Genomic DNA, 23,808 nt, shown 5'->3' on the forward strand with positions numbered 1-23,808 from the left:
GATACAAGGTTTCTGCTCGACAGTGACGATTTTTTAGTGATTATGTTGGGAAGAAAACATTGAGATAATAGCCATTTTGGTTAGAACTGACGGAAAATAACTTTAGACTTAAAATGATACTAAATATATTTCAAGTGTCCAAATAAATTCCAAACATTATCAAATTATCTCGCGGCACCCTTGGACTGCCATCGCGGCACCCCAGGGTGCCCCGTCACCCACTTTGAAAACCCCTGCTCTAGGTTAACAGCAAACCCATTTAGACCTGTTGTAACCTATACGTTGTTAACTGACTGAGTGCTAAATGGTGCTTTTTGTCCCCAGGCGACTGACCTAAAGATCTCTGGTTTTGCATCTGATGGAGAGGACGGCAGTGACACAATGACCCATGGCAGACTGAGCACAGAGAGCTTTGCTGCTCAAACTGTTGAGGGCAGCAAAAGGTCGGTCAGTGACTGGGTGAGATCTGCTCAGGCAATGCTGCAGACGCCTCAGAAACAAGTTGACAGGCAATCTAAGACCCCTGAGGATTCCACCAAAAAGAAGAGAAAATTGCAGAGGTTTGAGCGATTAACGCTTCCCCCCTTTAATTATGTTGATTATTTTAATTGTTTTCATTTACCATGCACAATTTTGTGATAACATTCTCTTCTCACGAGGGAAAACCAAATAGACATTATGGTCGCTAAATAGCACTCCTATACTGACAGTGACATTTTCACAACAGCTCTGCTGATGAAAGGGACACCTGGGTGCCATCATGTGGGTGCTAAATGTCATTGTTACTTATCGCCCAGTCGCCCCCCAGAAATGACACATACCTACTGTATATCTGTTATCAGAGACATGACATTTCACATTGTACGTGAAATTCCACTCATTTCTTTCCCCCTCAGCTGTGTTTGACAACTGAGACACTAGTTCACTAATTCAGTGCTTTACATCAAACATTAAGCATAAAGACATCAAGACACAGAGCAAAATGAGCACATTTTGAAAGGAAATCTGAATAGAATAAAAAAAAAAATCAAACCTCGGTTCGAAGTGAAGCGGTGAACTGTTATTCTATGTGTTCTAGAGTTATGAACTCTGTGATCTGTACATTCTTTATATTCTGAATGAATGAATTAATAATTTTATCTGGAGGGCCGAATTGTCATGTGAAGCTTGACCAATCCTCAAAGTATCCATTCATCAGACCGGGAGGGACACTACACACATATTCTGGACGTACAGGACAGATAAAACCTATTCATTCAGAACTGAAATGGCCATATATGGACATGGGACACACATTTTGCTTTTTGAAAAAGCCTATTCATTCTGGACTGATATTCTGGACGTACGGGACAGAAAAAAACTGTTCATTCTGGACTGGAGTGACCATATATGGACATGAGGTGACATACATTTAGTTTTTGAAAAAGCCTGTTCATTCTGGACTGAGATGACCATATATGGACATGAAACACACATTTTGTTTTTGAAAAAACCTGTTCATTCTGGACCGAAATGACCATATATGGGCGTGGGACACACAAAGCCACTTAATGGAAGCGGTTTTCACCGCTTCAAAAACATTACAGTCCAGATGAATGAATGAATGATGAACCAGGTGTCCATGTCACATCACAGGTGACATCACAGTGATATCAGATACTCAGAGCAGGGATCTCCATATATGGGCATAAACGGGTGACATCACAGTGATGTCAGATACTCAGAGCAGGGATCTCCATATATGGGCACAAAAGGGATTATGTTAGGGATCTCCATATTGGGCATAAAAGGGATTGTATCCCAGATGATGCCCTGTTAGAACCACACTAACGAAATCCCTATATGGCCAAGACAGATGGCGCGACCTCGCCCTGCTTAGGCGTCTTACTGGTATGTTATGTGAAACGGCACATCATGTCTCCGTCTGGATGCGTGCACTTTTTGAGCGGTGGTCACAACGCTCCTATACGTGGCCGTGTGTGTGGGTCTCCGTCCGTGTCTGTCTGTATGTAGCCTAAACTTCGGCGCGTAACTAGTGCCGCACCATTTACGCCACTCGCGCAATATATACATCAAAATGTGCGGCTCGGCCGCGAATGGTGTTCTATTACCTTTCGTTCCGATCCGCCTTACCATGCCGACGTAATCGGCAAAAAACGACGCTTAATTGTCCCCATTGACTTATAATGGGACAATGCAAGAAATCACTTTCAAGTATTTTTCTCTCGTAAACCATAGGAGCTACAGTTTCAAACCTCGGAGAGGAGATTCATAATGATTTTAAGAATGAATCGAAAAATAATTACATCACTCGGCCTCATGGTGGCGCTATAACGGCCCACTTTACGTTTTGCCCCGTAACTCTTGAACCGTAGATCGGAAAATTAAAATTCTTTTTTCCCTGGATTCCTTGGGTCAAGACGCATCTCCCCATATAGGCCACGCCCATTTGCGCCAGGATAGATTTTCCGCCATCTTGAATTTTCTCAAAAACACACTTTTTGCTCCTTTTCCTACATATTTTCTTCAAATGTCACAAAAATCGGTACACATGATTTATGAGGTGGGTAAACCCCCGCTCAGTTCACACGGGTGTGATTTTTATCGACTATGGGTTTTCTGCTCTGACATCACTGTGATGTCAGGGGAACCACAATCACAGAATCCCTTATATGCCCATATATGGAGATCCCTGATGTATGGAGATCCCTGTTTGTAGAACCAGCCACAAAGATATCGGCTGTCTTGGCCATCTGTGTTGGCCATATATGGATTCTGTTAGTGTGGTATGTGGCCGATGTGGCCTCCATATATGGGCATTCCCATATGAGGTCAGATGGCCAAGACATGGCATGACGGTTGCTTGTCGCCCTTAGGCGTCTTACTGGTATACTGTGCGTGCGTGCGTGCGTGTGTGTGTGTGATTGGTGTTTTCCACAGTGGAGGCCTAGCAGAAAGGCTGAACCGACTCCAGTGTAGACAGAGGTCAGCAATAAGCTTCTGGAGACACCAGTCCCTCTCCGACACAGGGACAGCAACAGGTGAAATGTTTGTTAATAAATGTTAATTTTGAGGGTGTAGAAATTGAACCTCATGGGCACCGAAGTCTGACGTCACTACCGCTAGAGGCCGCCCGATATCCCCCTGGGTCAGCTGTTATAGCGCCACTAGGAGGCCGATCTTTGCAAAACACGTTTTACTCCTACAGATTTTGTCCAAACATCACGCAAATCGGTACATATTACATTACCATACCTCTCATATGAACAAGGTGTGTGTGTGTGTGTGTGTGTGTGTGTGTGTGTGTGTGTGTGTGTGTGTGTGTGTGTGTGTGTGTGTGTGTGTGTGTGTGTGTGTGTGTGTGTGTGTGTGTGTGTGTGTGTGTGTGTGTGTGTGTGTGTGTGTGTGTGTGTGTGTGTGTGTGTGTGTGTGTGTGTGTGTGTGTGTGTGGTGTTCTCTCCTCCGCGTCATCAATGCCCATACACTATAGCCTATAGGTGGGGTTGGCGAAAGGGCTTTCCTGTGTGGAGTTTGCACGTTCTCTCTGTGTCTCCTAACATGCAGTAATCCTGGTATCTATACAGTTTCCCCCTGGACAGCCTGATCGAGGGGAAAGGAACTAGTTGGAATAATGCATTCCTTCCACGCGCTACGTCCAACCGGAGAAACTCCCCCCCCCCCACCCCCGTCAGGTGAAAAGAAGCGGCTTGGCCTCCTCATGCATAGAAGGAAGCATATGGTCAGTCCGTTGCTCTCCTCAAGTTGGCAGAGGGAGTGTAGCACCCAGGATTACAATTAGAGAATGGACACCGGGTGAAAAGAAAATGGGCTACAGAAATCGTGGGATGAAAATTAAAAAAAAGATGTATGTACGAGAAGCACACTTTTTAGAAGTTCAGCCATCGTACAACAAATTATGTGAGCACAAATTATGCATTAGGCACATACATACGCCTGCCACTCACCTTTCACGTTTATCAACAAATCTGATTTCATACATACCTCGGCGGATGAGGCCAATCTCTTGACTGGCGTGATTAAGAAAAAAAACCTACGTTGTCTGGTCTTGCGGTGGGGGCGCTTTGAGGAAATGACATTCTGTACAGGCAGAATGTAGGTGACAGGAAACCGTTTGCTTAGTTGTTGCTTTTTTCTTTCCTCTTTCCATGGTGTACTAAAGTACTTCTTTACTCTCATTGTTTGTTGCTCCACATAATAACACACACACCCGGTGGTTTAAAGGTGACAGTTGATTGTGGAAAAAGGAAAGAACGCCCCCACTATTTCCTACCTGAAATCCGGGGTCAATGGTTCGACCAGCCTAAGATGAGCACGTGTGGAGGGTTGTGCTAGTGACTCATTGTTGTCAGCAGCCAGTCTACTTTTAGTTGAATATAGTGATTTAGTTGTAAATAAAGAGGTGGGTAACTATGACCTTGAGTCAGTGATCATTATTAGGGCAACCAACCAGACCAAATCCAAAACGCATTCATCTATGCATTTTCCGATTCAAACATAAAAATATTTTTTTATCTAAAGGTAAAGCTAAACTGTGTTTGCGTGTTTACCCTCCGGTAGACTGGTAAAATGGTAGACCAGCTGAACTGGCTTCACTTCAATTAGTTAATTTTCTCTCTCTGATTTACAAAGTCTTAGCACTGTTGCATAACTTGTTGAAGTTGTTATAGAACCGCTGTTTATTAATTTTTTTTCCTTGCATTTTTATCCCACAATTTTGTAACCCAATTTTTCACCCAGTGCCAATTATCTAATGTAATCCTGGGAGCTACATTCCCTCTGCCAACCTGGGGAGATCAACGGACTGACCTCATGCTTCCTTCTATGCATGAGTAGTCCAAGCCGCTTCTTTTCCCCTGACAGGGGATTGTTTCCCCGGCTGGACGTAGTGCGTGGAAGGTTATTCCAGTAGTAGAGAGAACCGCTGTTTATGATTGTTGTAGTGTGTGTGTGCACAGTGCACACATGTCTAGGTGGGCAAATTAGAGAAAATATCTCACTTTATGGCAGACCTGAAATGATCCGATCAATATTGAGCAGCGCATAAACATACAGTAGACCCGCCCATGGATGTTGTAGTGTTTCTGTAATCTAGGCACAGTCCCATAACACGCGGTAGAGATGAAGCACTTTGCTACGTGTTTGGACAACTCCCCAATACATCTCTTTGACATCAATTTACGCTCTAATATTGAAATTACCCCTTAAGCGTTCTCCTGCTCAAACACAGAGCACCATTGTCTGAGCTGGTATTCGCTGAATATGTGAGTTGCAGTGATTAGAATTGTACTCTTTCTTATCTCGACCTGATTTATGGCTCTGGGACATTGTCCTTAAACCCTGGAGTTTGTTATTATGACTAAAGGCTCGCTGAGAGGCAGCGCTGCAAAACTCAAAACACCCACTGTCATTCTGGATTACACAGCACCGTGCATGCAGCTCAGCCATAGGCAATTAGGTCTTTACAGCTCTTTGAGCGAGGGTTGTCTCGATATTAAAACAATAAATCCAGTTTTCTCTCACAACACAGAGCAACACTTGAGAGTAAATGATCCCCGCTGAGGCAGAGAGCCTGCGAGTCCTTAAATACCCCTCGCTCACAAAGTCGCACACACTCCACATCTGTGTTGTTCTTGCTCTACTCTCCAGTGGACAGGCCTGGTGTGCTGGTGCTGGAGGTGCTGTCGGTTCAGGAGGAGTGTAGCATGCAGCTGGCTCAGTGCGAGCAGCAGGGGCCCCCCAGCGAGGGCCACCTCGGCCTCCCCGTCTCCGTCACCAGAGCCCGGGTCCTGGTGCTCTTCAACAAGGAGACGGCAGCGCAGCTGATGCCTGCGCCCAGAGATATAATCCACATATACCCACCATGGTGAGAACGCGTTTGCTTTGTGTATCATCACCTGTCCTCCTGAAGCACTGTTTCCCAACGGACCTTGGACCAATTTATATGGGTCATGCTAGAGTGAAAATCCCATTTTCTTTTCCTGCAAAAAATAATAAAGATGGAAATTCTTTTGAAATATATCATTTTATTTTTAGAAATATATACCGTATATATATATTTGAATGTTATAAATGTTCAAACAAACAAACAAACACATCTAAGAAATTCCATAAATATAATAATTAAGAAGTAGTAAAAATAGCAGATCTATAAGCTCTCAACGCGGTGCGAAGCGACGCGTTGAGAGCTTGTGGATCTGCTATTTTCACTAGTTTGGCTCCCGGGCGAATGTCTAATTTCTCTTTTGGGTCACAGGCTAAATAATCTCTCAAGACAGAGGAACAGACAGAGAGGGCGTTCCCTTTTCTTTGACGATGGTTAGCCAGATTGCGGGCTAAAAGGTTTGGGAACCACTGCTCTAAAGGATAATCTCTTCAGTAAAGTACCAATTTACATCGACACACTGTATATACATCGATATGCATGCAAAATATGTGATTCGAACATTTTGAATTCTTTTGAGTTCTCGATTTTCAGTATGAAGGGTTAGCGTCCCATAACAGCCCACCAGGTTGCAAAAGCAGGCAGCAAATGCCCCAGATGTGCAGGACTAGTCCCGTGCATGCATGCAGGGTGGGTGGAGGAGAGGGGAGGCTTCTACATTGGGTGACTGTTGTGGAATGGAGAGCGAGGCGGCAGTTAGCTCCAGCCTCCAGCTGTTGGGAATTTGAGTCCAGCGTTCTCTGGAATATCCAGGCTGGCGGAAGCGCAGGGGCCTCCTCGGTGTTCTGACGTCACTGACAGCTCCAGGGAATGCTCCGCATTCCTCTTCCTGGCAGTAGTTAGGTCATTTCCAGCAAGCCGGAGGAAAAAAACACACTCAGGATTACTTTCTGGAGCATTTGGGAACAGAGCGAGGAGGAAGCCAGAGGACACGATTGAAACCACATGGTGCTGCAGAGTAACGTTGGCTTAGTGTTTTAGTGGTTCCTTTTCACTATTGTTATCTTTTTGTCATTCCTTTTATCTAAGAGGAGCATCCCCCCAACAACCATTTATTCATTAGAATATATCCTCAAATCCGCTTTGTGTCTATCAAATATATTATAAACAATGAAATAAAACGAAACATGATATGTTGGGTCATATGACGAGCATGCTGTCCATGCTGCTACTGTATAGCTCAGGATAGGACAGAGTGGAAAAAACCCGGAATCCTGCACATCAGAGCGTCTGGTAAAATTCCTCTGAACGCCTTTCTGTGTGACTCGTCATGGGCTGTCTCTCACATTAATCCCACACAGGGCGGGTAGGCCCTCCCACCTCCCACTCCCTGTGTGAGTGGGCCAAAGCTGGAGGCGGAAATACCTGCCGGCATTATTCACTTACGGACTGTGACGCCAGCAGCTGGGCCACTCCTTGGCCCTGCTACCTGTCTTGCGATGACAGCTGCCCACTCACCTGTTCAGAATGGGGTCACACTTCCTGTACGCGTGTTCTACCTGTTGTGCTTTTTACAGTACATTTGACTTCCGTCATAGTAATAGCTGGTACACACTAATTGACAGCTTCCGGTGAGATTCTAGCCACTGATAACTATCGGACAGTTACACATTAAACGTTTTGTTTGTTGGAAGCACTACTAAACTGAGCTTATAGTGACTCGGTTGTGTTGCCAAAGTACTGTAATACTTTTTGCAAATGAAATGTTAACATAGTGTGTTTATATTAGAATGAGCGCTTAGACATGTTCATGGATGAATAATGACTATTTGCAGTAGGTGCATAAATCAAATACAGTAGGAAGTGGTTGAAGCATGAGCTCATCATATATTATTATTAATCCTATTAGTCACTACATCAGCAGTGACTGTTCTTCCTCGGGTCAAATGGTACAATAAAAAATGACAGTGCAATTAAAAGATTGACAAGCAAAGAAATGAATTAAAAAAACAATTAAATAACAAATATAAGACAAGAACAATAATACAAAATGAGAGGGAATAGTTGAAATTATTTTACTGCACTTCATTAATAATCCAATTGGAAACATAATAATCAGATCTGTATCCATAAACTGGGCATAAGGTTCATTTGTATAAAGCAGGTTTTTCTTACCAGAATTGTTTTTACGTAAGCATGGCTTTAAGTGTATCCTTTAATTACTGTGGCTCATCTTCAGTAAGATACAGTATGTTACAAGCAGTGACAAGTACAGTAGTTGGAACCACAGGAACTGACTTGGCTCTGATTCAACCATAAGCCATCACATTATTCTCTGTGTCACAAGGAAAAGAATTTACTCAGATCTCAGGCATGTTACAAAATATGCGATTGCTATCTCTTTCTGTCTGCCTGCAAAATGCCTGTGTCTGAGGTAGAATTTTACTTGTGTGATTTTTAAATGTGACATGAAGCACATTGTGATTAGGAATTCCCGAGCATCCAGGTGATCTTTGATGAATTCATGTAGAAATTACATATGTACAAATGTTGACAAATCTATCCATTTATCTTTTTTTACCCCCCAACTTGACCTCATACAGTATGTGCTTCAAGGTACAGAGTAAATGCACCCATGAAGGTGGAACCTTATCTTTTTCTTTTTAGATGAAAAGTTTTTCAACTGTCTACCTGCCTCCCCAGAGATTGTAAACTGCAAACTTTTCCATTTGCCCTGATCTCTACTTTGTTGACACCTTGAAGACAATGCCACGGTGGCTCATGGGATGCCAAATTCAGAATCACTCTCGTTTTTTTTTAAAGATTAGTTTTTGGGCTTTTATGCCTTTATTGATAGGACAGGAAATGGGGGGAGAGATGGGGAGTGACATGCGGCAAAGTTCGTCCGGATCAGGAATTGAACCGGCGACGCCAGGCATCCATGCCTAAGTGGCAATGCCTAAGTGGTATGCACCTGGACCAGTAGGCCAGCGGGCGCCCCCAGAATCAACAACTCTTAACCGTTTAAATATGATTATTCAGTGAAGAGAATCCATGTGTGACATGGAACAACGTTCATGCAACAAAGGAGCAAAAAAACTATCTCTATTATGAATAAATAATTGTTGACCCTCTTCGTTCTCTCTGCAGGCAAAGTCTTACCATAGAGGGTGTAAACGGTTCTGTGATTCTGAACACACACTTCAGCCAGAAAGTCTACTCCGATTCCAACCTGGCCAACATGTCCATCCCCAGAGTCCTTCTCCCAGTAGTGAAGTGCATACCATACTCTCTAACCAAAGCATTTGGACTGATGCAGGTGTTAAACGCTACAGAGGAGGAGCCCTCTGTCAGGCAGGTGGGTCCGTTTCTGTCTCTTTAGAATCGACACGTTTTACTGCACTACTATGGGTGGGGTGCAACAGTTAATCAAACGAATCGATAATGTATTAAAATCATTGATTAATAATCAATCAATTGGACATATCATTACAGCTGAAAGTTTTTAGAACTTTTCCAAAAATACAAAAAATAGTGAAAACAAACTTTTCCACAAGCTTCACACAGACCACATTCTCTGCATGTGATGGCCCCAAAATGATTGCAGGAAATATAAAATGTGATGTTTGGCACTTTGGGGCACACACTTGATGGGTGCTTTGCGATTGGTGCTGGGAAATAAATCACACATGTCAATTGTTTGCGCCATTCTTATATGCATGAAATATATCTAATACCAACGTTAATACATCATTATTATTGTCTTTCATAGCTTCTCTGACATATAGTATGTTGTACATAAACATAGACCAGGGTTTTTTAGGGCATTGCAGGGGAGGTACGTAGACATTAGGTGAAAGGGACAGCCGGTCAACAGAAATAAAGTATACTAATTTAGCTTTATTAAAGTAAATACTAGATGAGACATTTGCTAGGTTTAGTATTCTCCAATCTGGGAACCCATTTGGTAAAAAGAAAAAAAGGCATCGAAGGATCTGTCTTGAGTGATTAGGCATGATCTGTAACAATGTGGCCAAATCCAGCATACAAAGAGCACTTCTTTAATTTCATTTCCACTACGTGCTCTCATGCTCATTCATCTGTAACATTGTGCATGAGTAAACTGTGACAAGTGGCACAACTTGTTGCAGCATAGCAATCTTTTACTGGAATTAAGTGACATAATGTACTGCATGCATGTATGAGAAAGAGCTCTTGGAGATGACATCTCAGTCTGTCTTTCTCTCTCTCTCGCTAATTGGATGGGGCTGATGGGCCTTTCAAGAATCTGTCTGAAGGGAGACCCACTTTGAAAACCCATATAGACCATTTCCCGTTAACCACTTTAACAGGTTTCAATGCCAATCGCTGGCTAATTCCTAACCTTATTTTTCTGAAAGATCTAAAAAAAAAATACATAGACCATTTATTATAGCAACCACAATTACACAGAGGTGTTCCCAGCTTGAAAGGTATAACAATGTATAGGTGCAACAGGTCTATTAAAAGGGGTTACATGTGGTCAAGCAAAGGAAATCTAAATAACAAAAATGTGAACAAGAAGGGATACAAGGAGGGCAAGAGGTATTCCATACCTTGGGATCAAGGAGGGCAAAAAACGTACAAATTGTGCGTCTCTCGTTCTTCTATTAGCTGTATTCACACCGTGGCCATCTTGGATCACATGACCACATGGGGTGGCAACGCGGGCAATCAGAAGCTCAAAACAACATCTTGGGTAAGGCAAGACCCGCCCACAGAAGCGTCTGATTGGCTACGTTGCCACCCCATATGGTCATGTAATCCAAGATGGCCGCAGTGTGAATATGGTCAATTGAGTTAATACTGTATTTCATAGTAATTTCGGACTTTCCTCCAGGTTGCGGCCAGCCACGCTACTAACCGCTGTTCTGGAGTTCCTGAGGGCACAAGGAAGTTGAGCGACTCCTTGCTGGAGGCCATTGAGGGCCTGGGCCAGGCTGGCTCCGTTGGGCAGGATGTGGAGGTGGTGGTCCAGAGGGTTTACTCCGTTCCGGTGGCAGAGCGCTCTGTTGGCTTTATACTTAAGTCCAAAGTCCCTGGCGAGTGTTCCTCAGCCCTCCCTCCCCAGAAAGGCAAAACCAGGTACCTACCCGTTTCCTGGTTGATATTTTACTTTTTCTCTTTGGTCAGTCATTGCATGTCAAAGACATTTGGAAGAAATGAATCACTGAGTGTCTGTTATATATGCCTGTGCACCACATTGTAAATGTCTCTTTCTTTACAAACGGCATGCTGGTTTCTTTGGTCACAGGGTTTGCATGCCTCTCCTTGGTGGCACAGTGTATTCTCCAGTAGTAAGGCTATTGTTCCCTAAGCAGCAGGCCCCACAAAGTGCTCACTCTGTCTCCAGCCATATGGCATTGCTTGACAAAGGACACAAACATTGCTAATTGAATCCAGCCCCACTGTGAGTGATCCAGTCCAATTCTCTGGAAAGACAGCATGATGTTTTCTGAAACTCCTGCACCAGCAGGTCTGCACTGAATGCGTGCCCATTCATAGTCCTTCGGGTGGCACAGAGATGCAGCGGCCCTCGCCATTTATGCTTCCAAGCAAAAAGCTTACATTTTAGGTTAATGTCAAACTGGAGGGTGTCTTATCATTACTTGAAAAAACAACACAAGCATCACACACCTAGTTGTGTGAGGCACAGACACTAGGACATAATAGATTATACAATTTTAGAGGGATGCCATGGTCACACACTCAGATTACATGCAGTTTAATTAAACTTCCACATTAAAGCTGACTTTTATCATTGCTTTTGGCATAACGATTCACACAAGGTTTAAGTTGTGTTGAATCAGCTGGTCTCAATCAGCTGTGAATTACCATATCCTATCATTACCAAAATCTTTGACTTTGTGGAGTTCCATGGACGCTGTTTTGTGATGTGTTTATCTGATCAGAGGGTGGAGCCTTGATCTTGTATTAGTTAGAAGGCACTTGAAAAGAAAAGCACTGGCTTTACAAATACAAGTATCACTTTGCTAAAACTCAAGTAGTCGGTTGCTTAGAAATGTATTATATTCAATAGTAAAAAAAAAACAAAAAAAACAACAGTAATTAAAAGTTCTCTCATTCCCACAGAAGATTTGCAGCGGAGGTACCAGCAACAGTGAATCTACTTATATATTTGCTTAATGAGTCTGTGGTTAATGCAGGGGCGTAGGCAGCGGTAGGCGAACGAGGCGACCGCCTACCAACTGAGAAATGATCTGGCAAAAAAAAAAAAAAAAAAAATCTAAAAAAAAAAAAAAAAAAAAAGTCTCTTATTTCCATTGTGTAAAGGCCTGACTGGGCAGTAGGCCTACAGTGTGGAGAGGACCATAGGCCTATAGAATGTCGCTCAACCAGTTCCATTCATTGACTAGTAGGCGGCCTGGCCATTGAGAAAGTGTTACCCTTTTAGAGATATGTAAATTTGGGCTGCCGGGCTATTTAACTCAAGTCGCAACAACAGAGACAATAACACACTGAACAAAGTCCATTCTGCTTTCCTCCTACCTGTAGGATATCCTCTGTTCCAAATGAATAAAGTCCTTAATGTAGTAGGTAAACAGCTTCCAAACACAATACATGATCATTGTGTTGTTTAAATCCAGCACTGCTGGATTAAGAATTGACATCTTGTTGTCTCTCCAGCTGTAGCATATTAAAACTCATTAAGCAAGCCTCTTCCATAAATGTAAGGCCCATTCCCACTGGGCCAGATAACAGATAAAAAATATATCTATAATATCTACCACAGATAGAAGTACCTGTGGCAAATATCTGTGCATGGTAGATATATATTTTTTTTTATCTGTATCTACCATCCACTTTGAATGGAAAAATATCTAAAGAAAGAGTTTTTTTTATCTGTTATCTGGCCCAGTGGGAATGGGCCTTAAATAAAAAATAAAATGTATTTCATTAAAGGAGTAGTTCACTCTCAAAATTATCGATATTTTCAAGCTCAAGCCCCGCCGCATGTTGTTGTGAGCCATGTATTTTAAGGGACACAAGTTTACTTTGAACTAATTTAACTAGTGTTGTAATCACAAGTTGAAATAGGCCTATATGTCACTATTTGGGAGCAATGTTCGCCTTGTTTGTAATGCTCCATACTGTGCTTTTTGAAAGGGGGGGGGGGGGGGGGTTGGCATTTCGCCTACCAAAATTTAATTCCTGGCTACGCCCCTGGGTTAATGAATCAATGAAATCCATATGTGAGCTCGAGCCAACAAGCGACCTTTAGCTGTCCACCCCTCCAGGCATGTTGTTTTTGTCCTGTGCTGAGTAATAAAAGAGAGGTGGGGGTGCAGGGTGATAGTAGCACGTGGTGGTCAGTTATGAAGGAGGAAGCCAAGTCAGTCAGCTGACAAAAGGATCAGACTAATTTGTGCTTTGTGTAATTTAGCTTTATGATTAGAAATCAGTCCTTTTCTGTGAACACCGTTGCGTGTCAAAGCATATCATTTAGGCTTAAAGTGATTCAAGAGACTTAAATCGACTTTACTGACGGTGGTAATCTGACGCTCGTGCCATGCTGTGTCCTGCCGCCAGTAAACAAACGCCATGTCCTCCCTCCCTCCCTCCCCTCTCTCTCTCTCTCCACTCCCACTCAGGCAGATCCAGCAGGGGGGGGGGGGGGACCATGTTCGGAGCGGATGTATATGGATGAGCTCGCCTCCCTCTAGTGACTGCAGTTTTTTAATATACTGTATATATGAATTATTACGGTATATACTGTATATAATAATAATGTATTAATAATAACGTAATAAATAGTATTAATGTATTTTTATTTATTATTAATACAGGGCGCTACACTCCCTCAGTCCTCCACAGACTGACAGACAGACATGTTTCATGTTTTATTTGGTTCTTGACAAACCATTGGTCCAAAAGAATTCCTGCTTGCCACTGCACACCCCCTGGTCTTCCAGAGCACAAACCAAGTTTAGACAGTCGGACAGTGCCCAAGTAATGCCCGGGAAAGTCATACATTACACACACACACTCACGACGGGTCAGGTTAGTCAATCAGGGGTTATATTGGCTTAGCAGCACTACCGTGACGTGACAGTATGCCAATCCACCAAGCCGGCGGTTTGGGTTGGCCCAGGGGCGTCGCACCAAATTCTGGGTCCTGGGTACAAGGATTCAATGCGGGCCCCCCATGTTCTTCATAGGGGGAGGGGGTTTAACCCATTTAGATGGGAACGCATTATTTTGTGCTTTAACTATTGAAAAATAGCAGATATACAAGCTCACAGCGCGGCACCAAGCTTGTAGATCTGCTATTTTTGAAAAATCGTGAACATTTGTGCAAGTCTTCTTGTTTTGTTTTTGAAAATCCTATGTTTCTATGTCAGTGGTGCTCAACTTTTTCATGTGAAGGACCCCGAAAAAATTATATGTATTTGGCCACGGACCCCCACCTCAAAATATTTGGTTCCTGGGACCCCCCAGAAGCAAAATTTGAGTTACAAATGTTTGCTTAACTCATCTGGTGCCGATCCCGAACTAGTTTGGCTTTATTTCAATCCAATACAATCTTTTTTTTATTAATTCACTTACCCCGAGCTGCTTGTAGAGTTGTGGGTGGTCCTGGCTCGCTAGCCGCTAGCCAGCTAGCCGTTCTACTCTGTCCGACGATATATTCCATTAAAAATGGTTTAAAATACATTTTTGAGCTCCCCAATGTTCACCCGATGTTCGGCGCCGCTTCCGATGAGTACACGAGTGTGCCGATCCCGAAGTAGTCCGGCTTTATTTAATTACATGAATAAAATGATAAGAGGCCTTCTGAAGCCTGGCTTGATTTTTGTAGCTACTAGCCGAAAGCTAACAACGTCCCAGCCGGCCGTAATTTGCGAACGCAATCGCCAATCTCCGCCTAATCCAATGAAAGACCGCATCTTTAAAGGCTTATATCTCTTTTTTGTGTTTTAGGAAAGCGGCGCGAGGTTTATTTACGGCGAAATCGCCCAAAAATGATCTTTTAGATGACAAAATGGGAATAGCCATTCTGTTAGCATCTTCATCCGGGACATTTCCATGCCGTGCAGGAACGTGAGCACGTCAGGTCCTGGAAGCTGAAGTCCTGGAAGCTAAAGCGCTCGCCTATGAGAGATGCGCTGGCATTCTTTGGCCCCTAGAGGGCGCTGGCACGCAAAGAGTTAAAAAATACATATTTTCAAAGATCTCCACACACTTTCACGACTTTTCAAAAATAGCAGATCTACAAGCTTGCAGCACGGCACTCTGTGCCACGCTGTCTCTCTCGGTCGTCCTCAGACGAGCTTCCATCGGAGTCTCCAATCCTCCCGGTTCTCCATACACCCAGCCAGCTCAGAAGAGTTTTCAGCTCCTGCATCCTTCCTCAGGACGTCCACGTACGTTAACGCGGAACGTCCTCGCGATCAATGCCCGCGTGTTAGTTCCCACAGGACCAGCCTGCTGGCCGGGAGCTCCCGATGTCTGTGGCAGTGGCCGGCCAGCTTCATCCTCCTAGCTGCTACCTTTATTGCTGAGCCTCGGCAGTTGCCTGTACAGATCCTTGTTGGTAATGTGGATGTTCTGGTCCACATTCAGAACAGCTCGTAGCATTCTGGTGTAGCATCCATCCAGAGACTTCTGCAGGTTGGGTGTCAGGGTCCAGCTTTCGCAGCCATACAGGAGGACAGACTCCACAGTGGCGAGGAATAGGCTCAGCTTTATGTGTCAGGGGATATTCGAGCTCCACACTCTTGACATACCGTTCAGGGCCCTCCACGCTAGTGCCTTCCTGACCTTAAGGTCCTGTTCTGTGGAGTTCATCCAGGAACCCAAGTATTTGAAGTCATTGACCTCTCGCAGAGCGTTGCCATCTGATGTTGTAATCGGCGGATGGTCCATGTGGATGTTATAGGTGATTACCTCAGTCTTCTTTGCATTCAGTCTGAGGCCAACCTTAGCACATTCCACCTCCACTCTGTTCAGGAGTTCCTGCGCCTGCTCCACACGGTCAGACACCAAGCAGATGTCATCTGCGTAGTCTAGGTCTGCCAAGGCTACAGCAGGGTTTCTACCAGACTTCCTTGGTGTAATTGTGAAGCCAAGCTCCTGCTCCCGCCCGTTGATGGCTTTCCTAGGCGCGTAGTCCAGAGCTATGATAAAGAGGAGCTTGTAGATCTAGTATTTTTCAATAGCTAAAGTATAAAATTATTGAGGCCCCTCCACCTTGGGCCCTGGTAACTCAGTCCCACTTTTCCCCCTCTTGTGACGCCACTGGTGACGTGACAGTATGCCAATCCGCGAAGCCGGCAGTTTGGGTTGGCCAATCAGGGAAGCTGATGCTTACAATCTCCCAAAGACCTGCCAATCAGCACCGCATACCTTGGGGTCATAAGAGACAACACACAATTATAGTATAAATATACATAAACTAGAAAGATGCAATTCTGAGAAATTGCGAGTGTGGTTGCCGTGACGCGAGTCACAAGGAATCCGCTGGGAAATGAATTCCGTTTTACCATGTATGTTAGATATTGTGATGTCTTTACCATTTATGTTAGATATTGTGATGTCTTTACCATGTATTTTAGATATTGTGATGTCTTTACCATGTATGTTAGATATTGTGATGTCAAGTGAAGCATGACCATAAGCTTCACTTCTCTGTTGTGCAGCCACCCAACCTGGATAACATTACGGTACTCAGAAAGTTTACAAAACACAGGTTCACTTTGCTGGGAAAAAGTTCTTGACCGAATACAATAGTGTGTTGCCTATCAACCACACTAATCATTATTTGTGACGTGTCTATTGTTCTTGTCTATTTTACTCATCATCTGATGTAACCCTTCACCCAATCAGACATCACGATACCCTGACATTGTGATGTCATCCTTTTCCCCCTCTCTGATTGGCTCCCCATTAGAGTCAACGGCAACCACAACATAAATATATATTATATATATATAAATAGGCAACCACACCACACTATATAAATATATATATAAATAGGCAACCACACTTGCAATTTCCCAGAATTGCACCTTTCTGGTTATATACAGTACATCTATATTTTTTGTTTTGCTGTTGGTATACTTGTTTTGCACAATTGCCCAGTATAGTAAGTATGTATGTATAATACAAATAATGACTCCTATTTTCACCTAAGCACCTAAACCGTGCTTTCCACGCCATGGTCTTTGGCAGTTGTAAGTAGTTTACGTCTCAGCCCACTGGCCTCATGTAGCGTTAAGAAAAGGACAGTTTGTTTCTGAGGATCTCATGTCCTCTCCTACAGTATGACTCACACCCACGGTCAGCATGGTGGATGTGTTCCTTTTGTTGCATAGCCTCTCTGTTAACATACACAGAGGAGAGAGAGAGAGGGAGAGTCCAGTGCAGGGGTGTCGCACCAAATTCTGGGCCCTGGGTACAAGGATTCACTGCGGGCCCCCCATGAATGTTCTTCATAGGGGGAGGTTGTTTAAACCATTTAGACTGTGAACGCATTAATACGTGTTATTTTGTGCTTTAACTATTGAAAAATAACAGATATACAAGCTCAGCGTGCCACCGAGTGCCGCCCTGCGAGCTTGTAGATCTGCTATTTTTGTCTTTTTTTTTGGAAAAACCTATGTTTCTATGTCAGTAGTGCTCAAACTTTTTCACGTGAAGGACCCCCAAAATAATATGTAGTTGGCCACGGACCCCTATCTCAAACTATTTAGTTCCAGGGACAAAATTTGAGTTACAAATGTTCGCTTAAAAAATAAAATTACAGGGGCGCCTGGTGGCCTAGTGGACCAGGCGCATACCATATTGGCATTGCCATATCGGCATCAATGCCTGACGGCGTCGCCGGCTCGATTCCCGATCCGGGCGACCTTTGCCGCATGTCACTCCCCGTCTCTCCCCCATTTCCTGTCAGTCTACTGTCCTATCCAATAAAGGCAAAAAGCCCAAAAACAAATCTTAAAAAAAAAATAATAATAATAAAATAAAATTACTCAAAGATTTGCACACATTTTCACGACCGCGCTGTGAGCTTGTATATCTGCTATTTTTCAATAGCTAAAGTATAGAATAATAAAGGCCCCTCCACCTTGGGCCCTAGTAACTCAGTCCCACTTCCCCCCCCCCCCCCCTTGTGACGCCCCTGGTCCACTATGATATTTATGTTTGAAGAAGATGTTTAGTTCCCGTAAATTCGGACTAGAATAAACAAGAAGATTAACTGTTTGTAGGGGAGGAAGGAGGAGTTGGCTTATTTTTTTCACTGCAGTGCTGTACTAGGAACACAATGTGCTGCAGGGATCCTGTTACAACCGTGTTTATCAGTTTCTCTACGCTGATTGGTGGATAGCACAGAGGAAAGAATCCCGCCTGCACGCCCCCTGCCAATGGGGCCTCACTGCTGTGTTCTTAATGTGTGGCTCACTTACTCGCGTACGGCTGTGCCAAGTAAATGTGCGCGCGCATGTGCTCGCATGCACACTCCTGTGTCTATGTGTGAAAGGGGTATGTGTGTGTTTGGACAGGCTCAATGGATCGCAATTCCTGGAACAACCCCCGAGTTGCTGAGAATTCCTGTGATTGCTCACAATAACAAATTCCTGAAATCAGCCTGTGACTGAGACTGGCCAATGGCAAGAGGGTATCTGGGAGCGAGGGTGCTGTTTGAGGAAGTGGGGCTGTGGAACGCTGAAAAAAGAGCAACTGAACTGGGAGGCAGTTGAGGGGTGGTTGTTTATGTCAGGCTGGTCTCACCACGAGACTTGTCACCCTTTTTCTTTTGAATCTTATCTATCATCACCTCTCTCAGATTTCATTTCTAGGCTTTCAAGTTCAGGCAAGCTCTGCTATCTCAAGTTAAAATGTGAAAGTTGTACTTCTCTGCAGACTTGATTTTAGTCTTGCCGTGGCTAATGTGTAGTGAACAACATGGATCCTATATGTTGAGCGATATTGCTATGTCATATCATTATATTCAGCTATAATGCCCTGCAACACGTGAGCTTATAGATCTGCTATTTTCAGTGTACGACACAAGCATACATTTGGCATTATGTGTGCCAGTCTGCTTACTTTGCCTCTCTGCAACATGGACTTATTCCAAGTACATAAACAGAACCGCCAAGAGAGTGAACCAGTTTTAAAAGAAGAGAAATACTTACTTTAGGAACTACAGTTTAGGTGTTGATAATCAACGAAAGTGCTACAACACATTAGTGTATAGATTATTAGAACTTTGGTATTCTACCGTTGGTAATATTTATTGATTTACTGATAGAAAAGGCTGTGTGTGTGTGTGTGTGTGTGTGTGTGTGTGTGTGTGTGTGTGTGTGTGTGTGTGTGTGTGTGTGTGTGTGTGTGTGTGTGTGTGTGTGTGTGTGTGTGTGTGTGTGTGTGTGTGTGTGTGTGCACAGTATTATATAGATAGATATAGATATCTACTGTATATATACACTATATATAAAAAATGTTGGTTAGGCATCTATTTCCATGCCTCTCAAAAGTAAACACAGACCGCGTTTGTGTTTACCAACACAGGCTGTTTATAGGCCCAGTCAGGTGGCTGGAAATGCTCCCAAAGATGTTCTTAGTGTCCTGGGTGGGCACGGGGCACATGTATGGATGGCATTGAACTTGTGTCTATTACTAGCCTCTCAACAGTCCTCCCCCTCTTCTGTGTGTTTCCTCCCCCTCCTCTCACCTATCCCTTCCCTGGCTGAGGCCATGGCTCCTTCCCTCCCCTCGCTGCTCTAACCAGGGGATATGAACTCCACTGTTTACTCTCAGGGCTGGTACTTGGGCTGTGTCTGGGCTTGAAGGGCTGAGGTACTGTAGCCTTTAGCGGTTTCAGCTTCCTGCTCACTGGGAGCCGTGGAGTGCAGGCAGCAGCCTCATAACTCTGTAGGCCAAAGGTCTCCACTGTCAACGCTGCAGCAGCTTGTCATACCAGCCAGCCAAACAATACGACCCGAAGTCAGGGCAGGGCCCTGAGATGTTTGTTTGTGTCATGTTACCTTCTTTTGTGTTCCGAGTAAAAAAATTACCTGTCCATTTTAACTGTTTATAAATCTATCATATACTTATTATTATTATCTCATTTACAATAAAAATGTTTGCCATAGAGAACAACTGAGACAATAACAGAAATATTCAAATGATTCAACCAACCATTAGGTTGTTTTTGTTCTGTGACCTGCACATGCATGACAATGGGTGATGTTTTTTGCATGCATTGCACTGCATATTAAAAACACAATTTGTGCACCAAGAGAAGTCATTAAGCACTAAGTGCATTTTCTCAAGTACTGTACTTAAGTACAATTTTGAGGTACATTTACTTTACTTAAGTTTTATTTTTTCCCAATACTTTATACTTCTACTACAATACTTTAGTTTCTTTGCAGATTTAAATTAGTTAATCCAAAACACACATCATTAACAACCATGGCTTTCTCTAGCTCTTCCACCCCGGTCAGGATCAACAGACACATGTATGCTTGGATGTAATCTCCTTCCAGTTGTCTTTGTGGGTGTGTTGGTCATGTTGGGATTGGCTCTGTCAGCAGCAGTTTGAAGCAGAATTTTAAGCCATCAGTCCAGGACAGGGCCCTAGGGTCATACCGCTGACACTTTCAGCAGACCGTCTGCCTTTCCTCTCAGGTGGGGACGAAGACCAGGACAGATTCCAATTCTTTGTCCAGAATGTAATGGCAATTAACAACAGGACCCTCCTCCGCAACAGTTATCTCGTGGTCTGGATCATGTTGTCTTCCTCTTCTAATGCAGGAGTTCTCAACCTTTTCAGTCCGTGACCCACCAAAAGAATCATATTACATATGTACATATGAACTGGGTACCCCCCCACACGAGCAGAGGCATTATATTTTGTATACCATAGTTCTATTGTGAAAATAGCAGAGCTACATGCTCACAACGTTGCGAGGCATTGTGAGCTTGTAGATCGGCTATTTTCACAATGTCATTTTAGTGGTATTAAAAGGTCTTTAAATGTGTCAAATGTACAGACACCCTCTATACACTTATGTTGGTTTGTTTACTGTTGAGTGAGAAAACAATGTTGCACATTAAAGGAGTAGTTCACCCCCAAAATGACTTTTTTTCTATTGATTAGTCACGCCATGGAGACCAGAGTTCAATAATATTTTTAGTTTTTTGTCGCATTCCTAAGACAAGAATTTGATTCGAGTAAATTTACCCCCATTGATTCCGGATGGGGGTAAATTTATTGTTATCACATTTTTGTCTTAGGAATGCGACAAAAAACTAAAAATATTATTGAACTCCAGTTTCCGTGGCGTGACTAATCAATAGAAAAAAAGTCATTTTGGGGGTGAACTACTCCTTTAAGTTAATCATCTGGGGACCCCCCCCCCCCCCAATTAATTTGGGACCCCCCCCCCCCCCCCACAGATAATATTGTGAGGAAGAAAAAGAAAAAAACACCTTGCGACCTACACGTTGAGAACCACTGTTCTAATGCACCTTCACTATCCGTTTCTTCATGGATCTTTCTCCTATGTGATCAATATGGTCAGACATGAAACTTGTAAAATGGTATAATGTGGCCGGAACACAACACAAGGTTTCGTTACACACGTGTATTAGGCCAGGGGCCAATTCTGATATCTTCACAAATTGGTACCACCAAAGGTGACCGTACATTTTTTACATTTTTGACTTCCTACTTGTCTCTAGTTTACATTTTGGTATGATAACCCTTTCTGAGACCCAGCTTAATTGATGTTATCAGCCTCTAGAGTCGGTCTCCCATCGACTTTCTATACAGGAGGAAAATACCCATTAAACATTTGTTTTCTAGGTATTTAAGTAGGATGTGAGGGGTCTAACTAGGGGTTTGTCATGATGCTGAATCCATTGCAAGCATTTGTTTTGCACAAAAAACATTCCTTGGGCTACAAATGGCCCCAGAAAACGCCCACAAAACTGATGAAACTGATGTAAAGTGATGACTCATCACTTTTCATCACAAAACCATCATTTTCTGGGGCCATTTGTAGCCCAAGGAATGTTTTTTGTGCAAAACAAATGCTTGCAATGGATTCAGCATCATGACAAACCCCTAGTTAGACCCCTCACATCCTACTTGAATACCCAGAATTAAGCTGTGTCTCAGAAAGGGTTATCATACCAAAATGTAAACTAGAGACATGTAGGAAGTCAAAAATGTCAGAAATGTACGGTCACCTTGGGTGGTACCAATTTGTGAAGATATCAGAATTGGCCCCAGGCCTATATGTCAGTGTGCAGCTTTGTAATAATGGATTGTTGAACGTTGTGTAATTTTCCCACACTATGTGTCATCCCCATAAATGTGTTGGCTGTGTAATTTAACAGCATGTGATCGTGGATTTAATCACGGCTGTTTTCTTCCTGTACATTTCAGTCTGTGCACGTGTTGTGTTCCTCCCTAGGTTGTGTGCTCTAGTCCAGGACAGCTACGGCATGTTCAGTGTGATCCAGCTCCACCTCCTGCCATGTGATGACCATCTTCACCAGTACAGCCGTGACTGGCAGGGAAAAGCCTGCGTGTTGAGGGCCTTCAAAGTGGTACAGAGGGTCACTCGAGAAAGGTGAGACTCAACCATCCACTCATCCGATCAATAATTCGGAGATCGCCGCCTACCAATACATCTGGTGACGCCTGAATTCACTGTTGGAAACGGGGTGGAAACAATTCATACATTTTAAGAATAACTACATTGTAGAACATGACTGTAGGGAGGTTCTTCATATCGGGACAGTGATGTGATTTGTTTTCAAAGCAGTAGGTGTAGGTTTGTCTGTGGCCGTTTCTTCTACTTTTCTAGACACTACATCAAGACTTTACTAAAGTTTGCATAGGAAAAAGTACAGTTTCATGACAGTACAGGTCACTGGTACACGGTCAACTACCGGTAAAAGGATAAACACCCCAAGAAAGCTTTTGGGCTTGTTTCATTTGGGGTCTTTTTTAACTCGTATAACTTAATAAAACACAGTACTATTAAACACAAAATGATGTCACCAGACGTATCGGTTGGCGGAGATCTCCGATCGCCTGGCTTTGCGAGAGTACCAATTAACCACCTTAAACCTAGTCTCGCGTAGCCATATGATCAAAGATCTCCGCCTACTGTTATGTCTGGTAACATCTAAATTCGGTGAATGGGCTAAAACTGTGTCGAAACTATTTGAAAATGCATCACCGAACCAATGCAAAGACATTGGGCGTTCCTTCATTTGGGGTCATGGGTATGGGGATTGGTTTTAAAAGCATTGGGCGTAGGTTTTTTACCGCTGGTTTTCTCCAGGGTCCAAGGCCATTCATTGAATTTAGATTTACCCAGAAGTATCAGTGGGTGGTAGGCTACAAAACTACTTTTTGGCATCCTTATTTTGGAGCTAATTGGTCATTAGCGGCAGACATTTTCAAACGTTGCAATAATAAATCTACAAGCAGCTTGTAGATCATCTATTTTTGCAATACATTAAAGCAAGGTTATTCAACAGGGGGTCTGGGACCCCTGGGGGGTCCTCAGAGTTACTACAGGGGGTCCTCCAAATCTTTGTATGATAGAAACATTTTTTCTCCTTTTTTATGTCAACCACTTGAACCCTAATGTCCATATTCTGAGAACTTAAGCCAAAAATAGCAGATCTACAACACCTCGCGCGGCGAGGCGTTGTGAGCTTGTAGATCGGCTATTTTCGTCAAAGAGATTTGGTGTAGAGGGGAAAAAGAATGTCAAGTTTATTAAGTATTGACAGTTCAGTGGATAAATAAATAAATATGTATCTGAAAACACAAATTGACATGAATCCAAAATACACTGATGATTGGGCTGTCA

General features: G+C 43.3%; 1 protein-coding gene across 1 annotated transcript in view; it reads left to right on the top strand.

The window, feature by feature from the left end:
• The window catches only part of spidr (scaffold protein involved in DNA repair), a 49,894-nt gene that overhangs the window by 11,652 nt on the left and 14,434 nt on the right, over nt 1–23,808 (top strand). Inside the window, exons 6-11 of the mRNA XM_080725754.1 lie at nt 325–560; nt 2,941–3,041; nt 5,668–5,884; nt 9,053–9,260; nt 10,782–11,026; nt 22,393–22,551. Of these exons, the coding sequence (XP_080581880.1) occupies nt 325–560; nt 2,941–3,041; nt 5,668–5,884; nt 9,053–9,260; nt 10,782–11,026; nt 22,393–22,551 (1,166 nt within the window). The remainder of the gene's footprint in view (nt 1–324; nt 561–2,940; nt 3,042–5,667; nt 5,885–9,052; nt 9,261–10,781; nt 11,027–22,392; nt 22,552–23,808) is intronic.

The sequence above is a fragment of the Nannobrachium achirus genome (assembly GCF_963921795.1).
Source record: "Nannobrachium achirus genome assembly, chromosome: 5".
NCBI classification, from domain to species: domain Eukaryota; kingdom Metazoa; phylum Chordata; class Actinopteri; order Myctophiformes; family Myctophidae; genus Nannobrachium; species Nannobrachium achirus.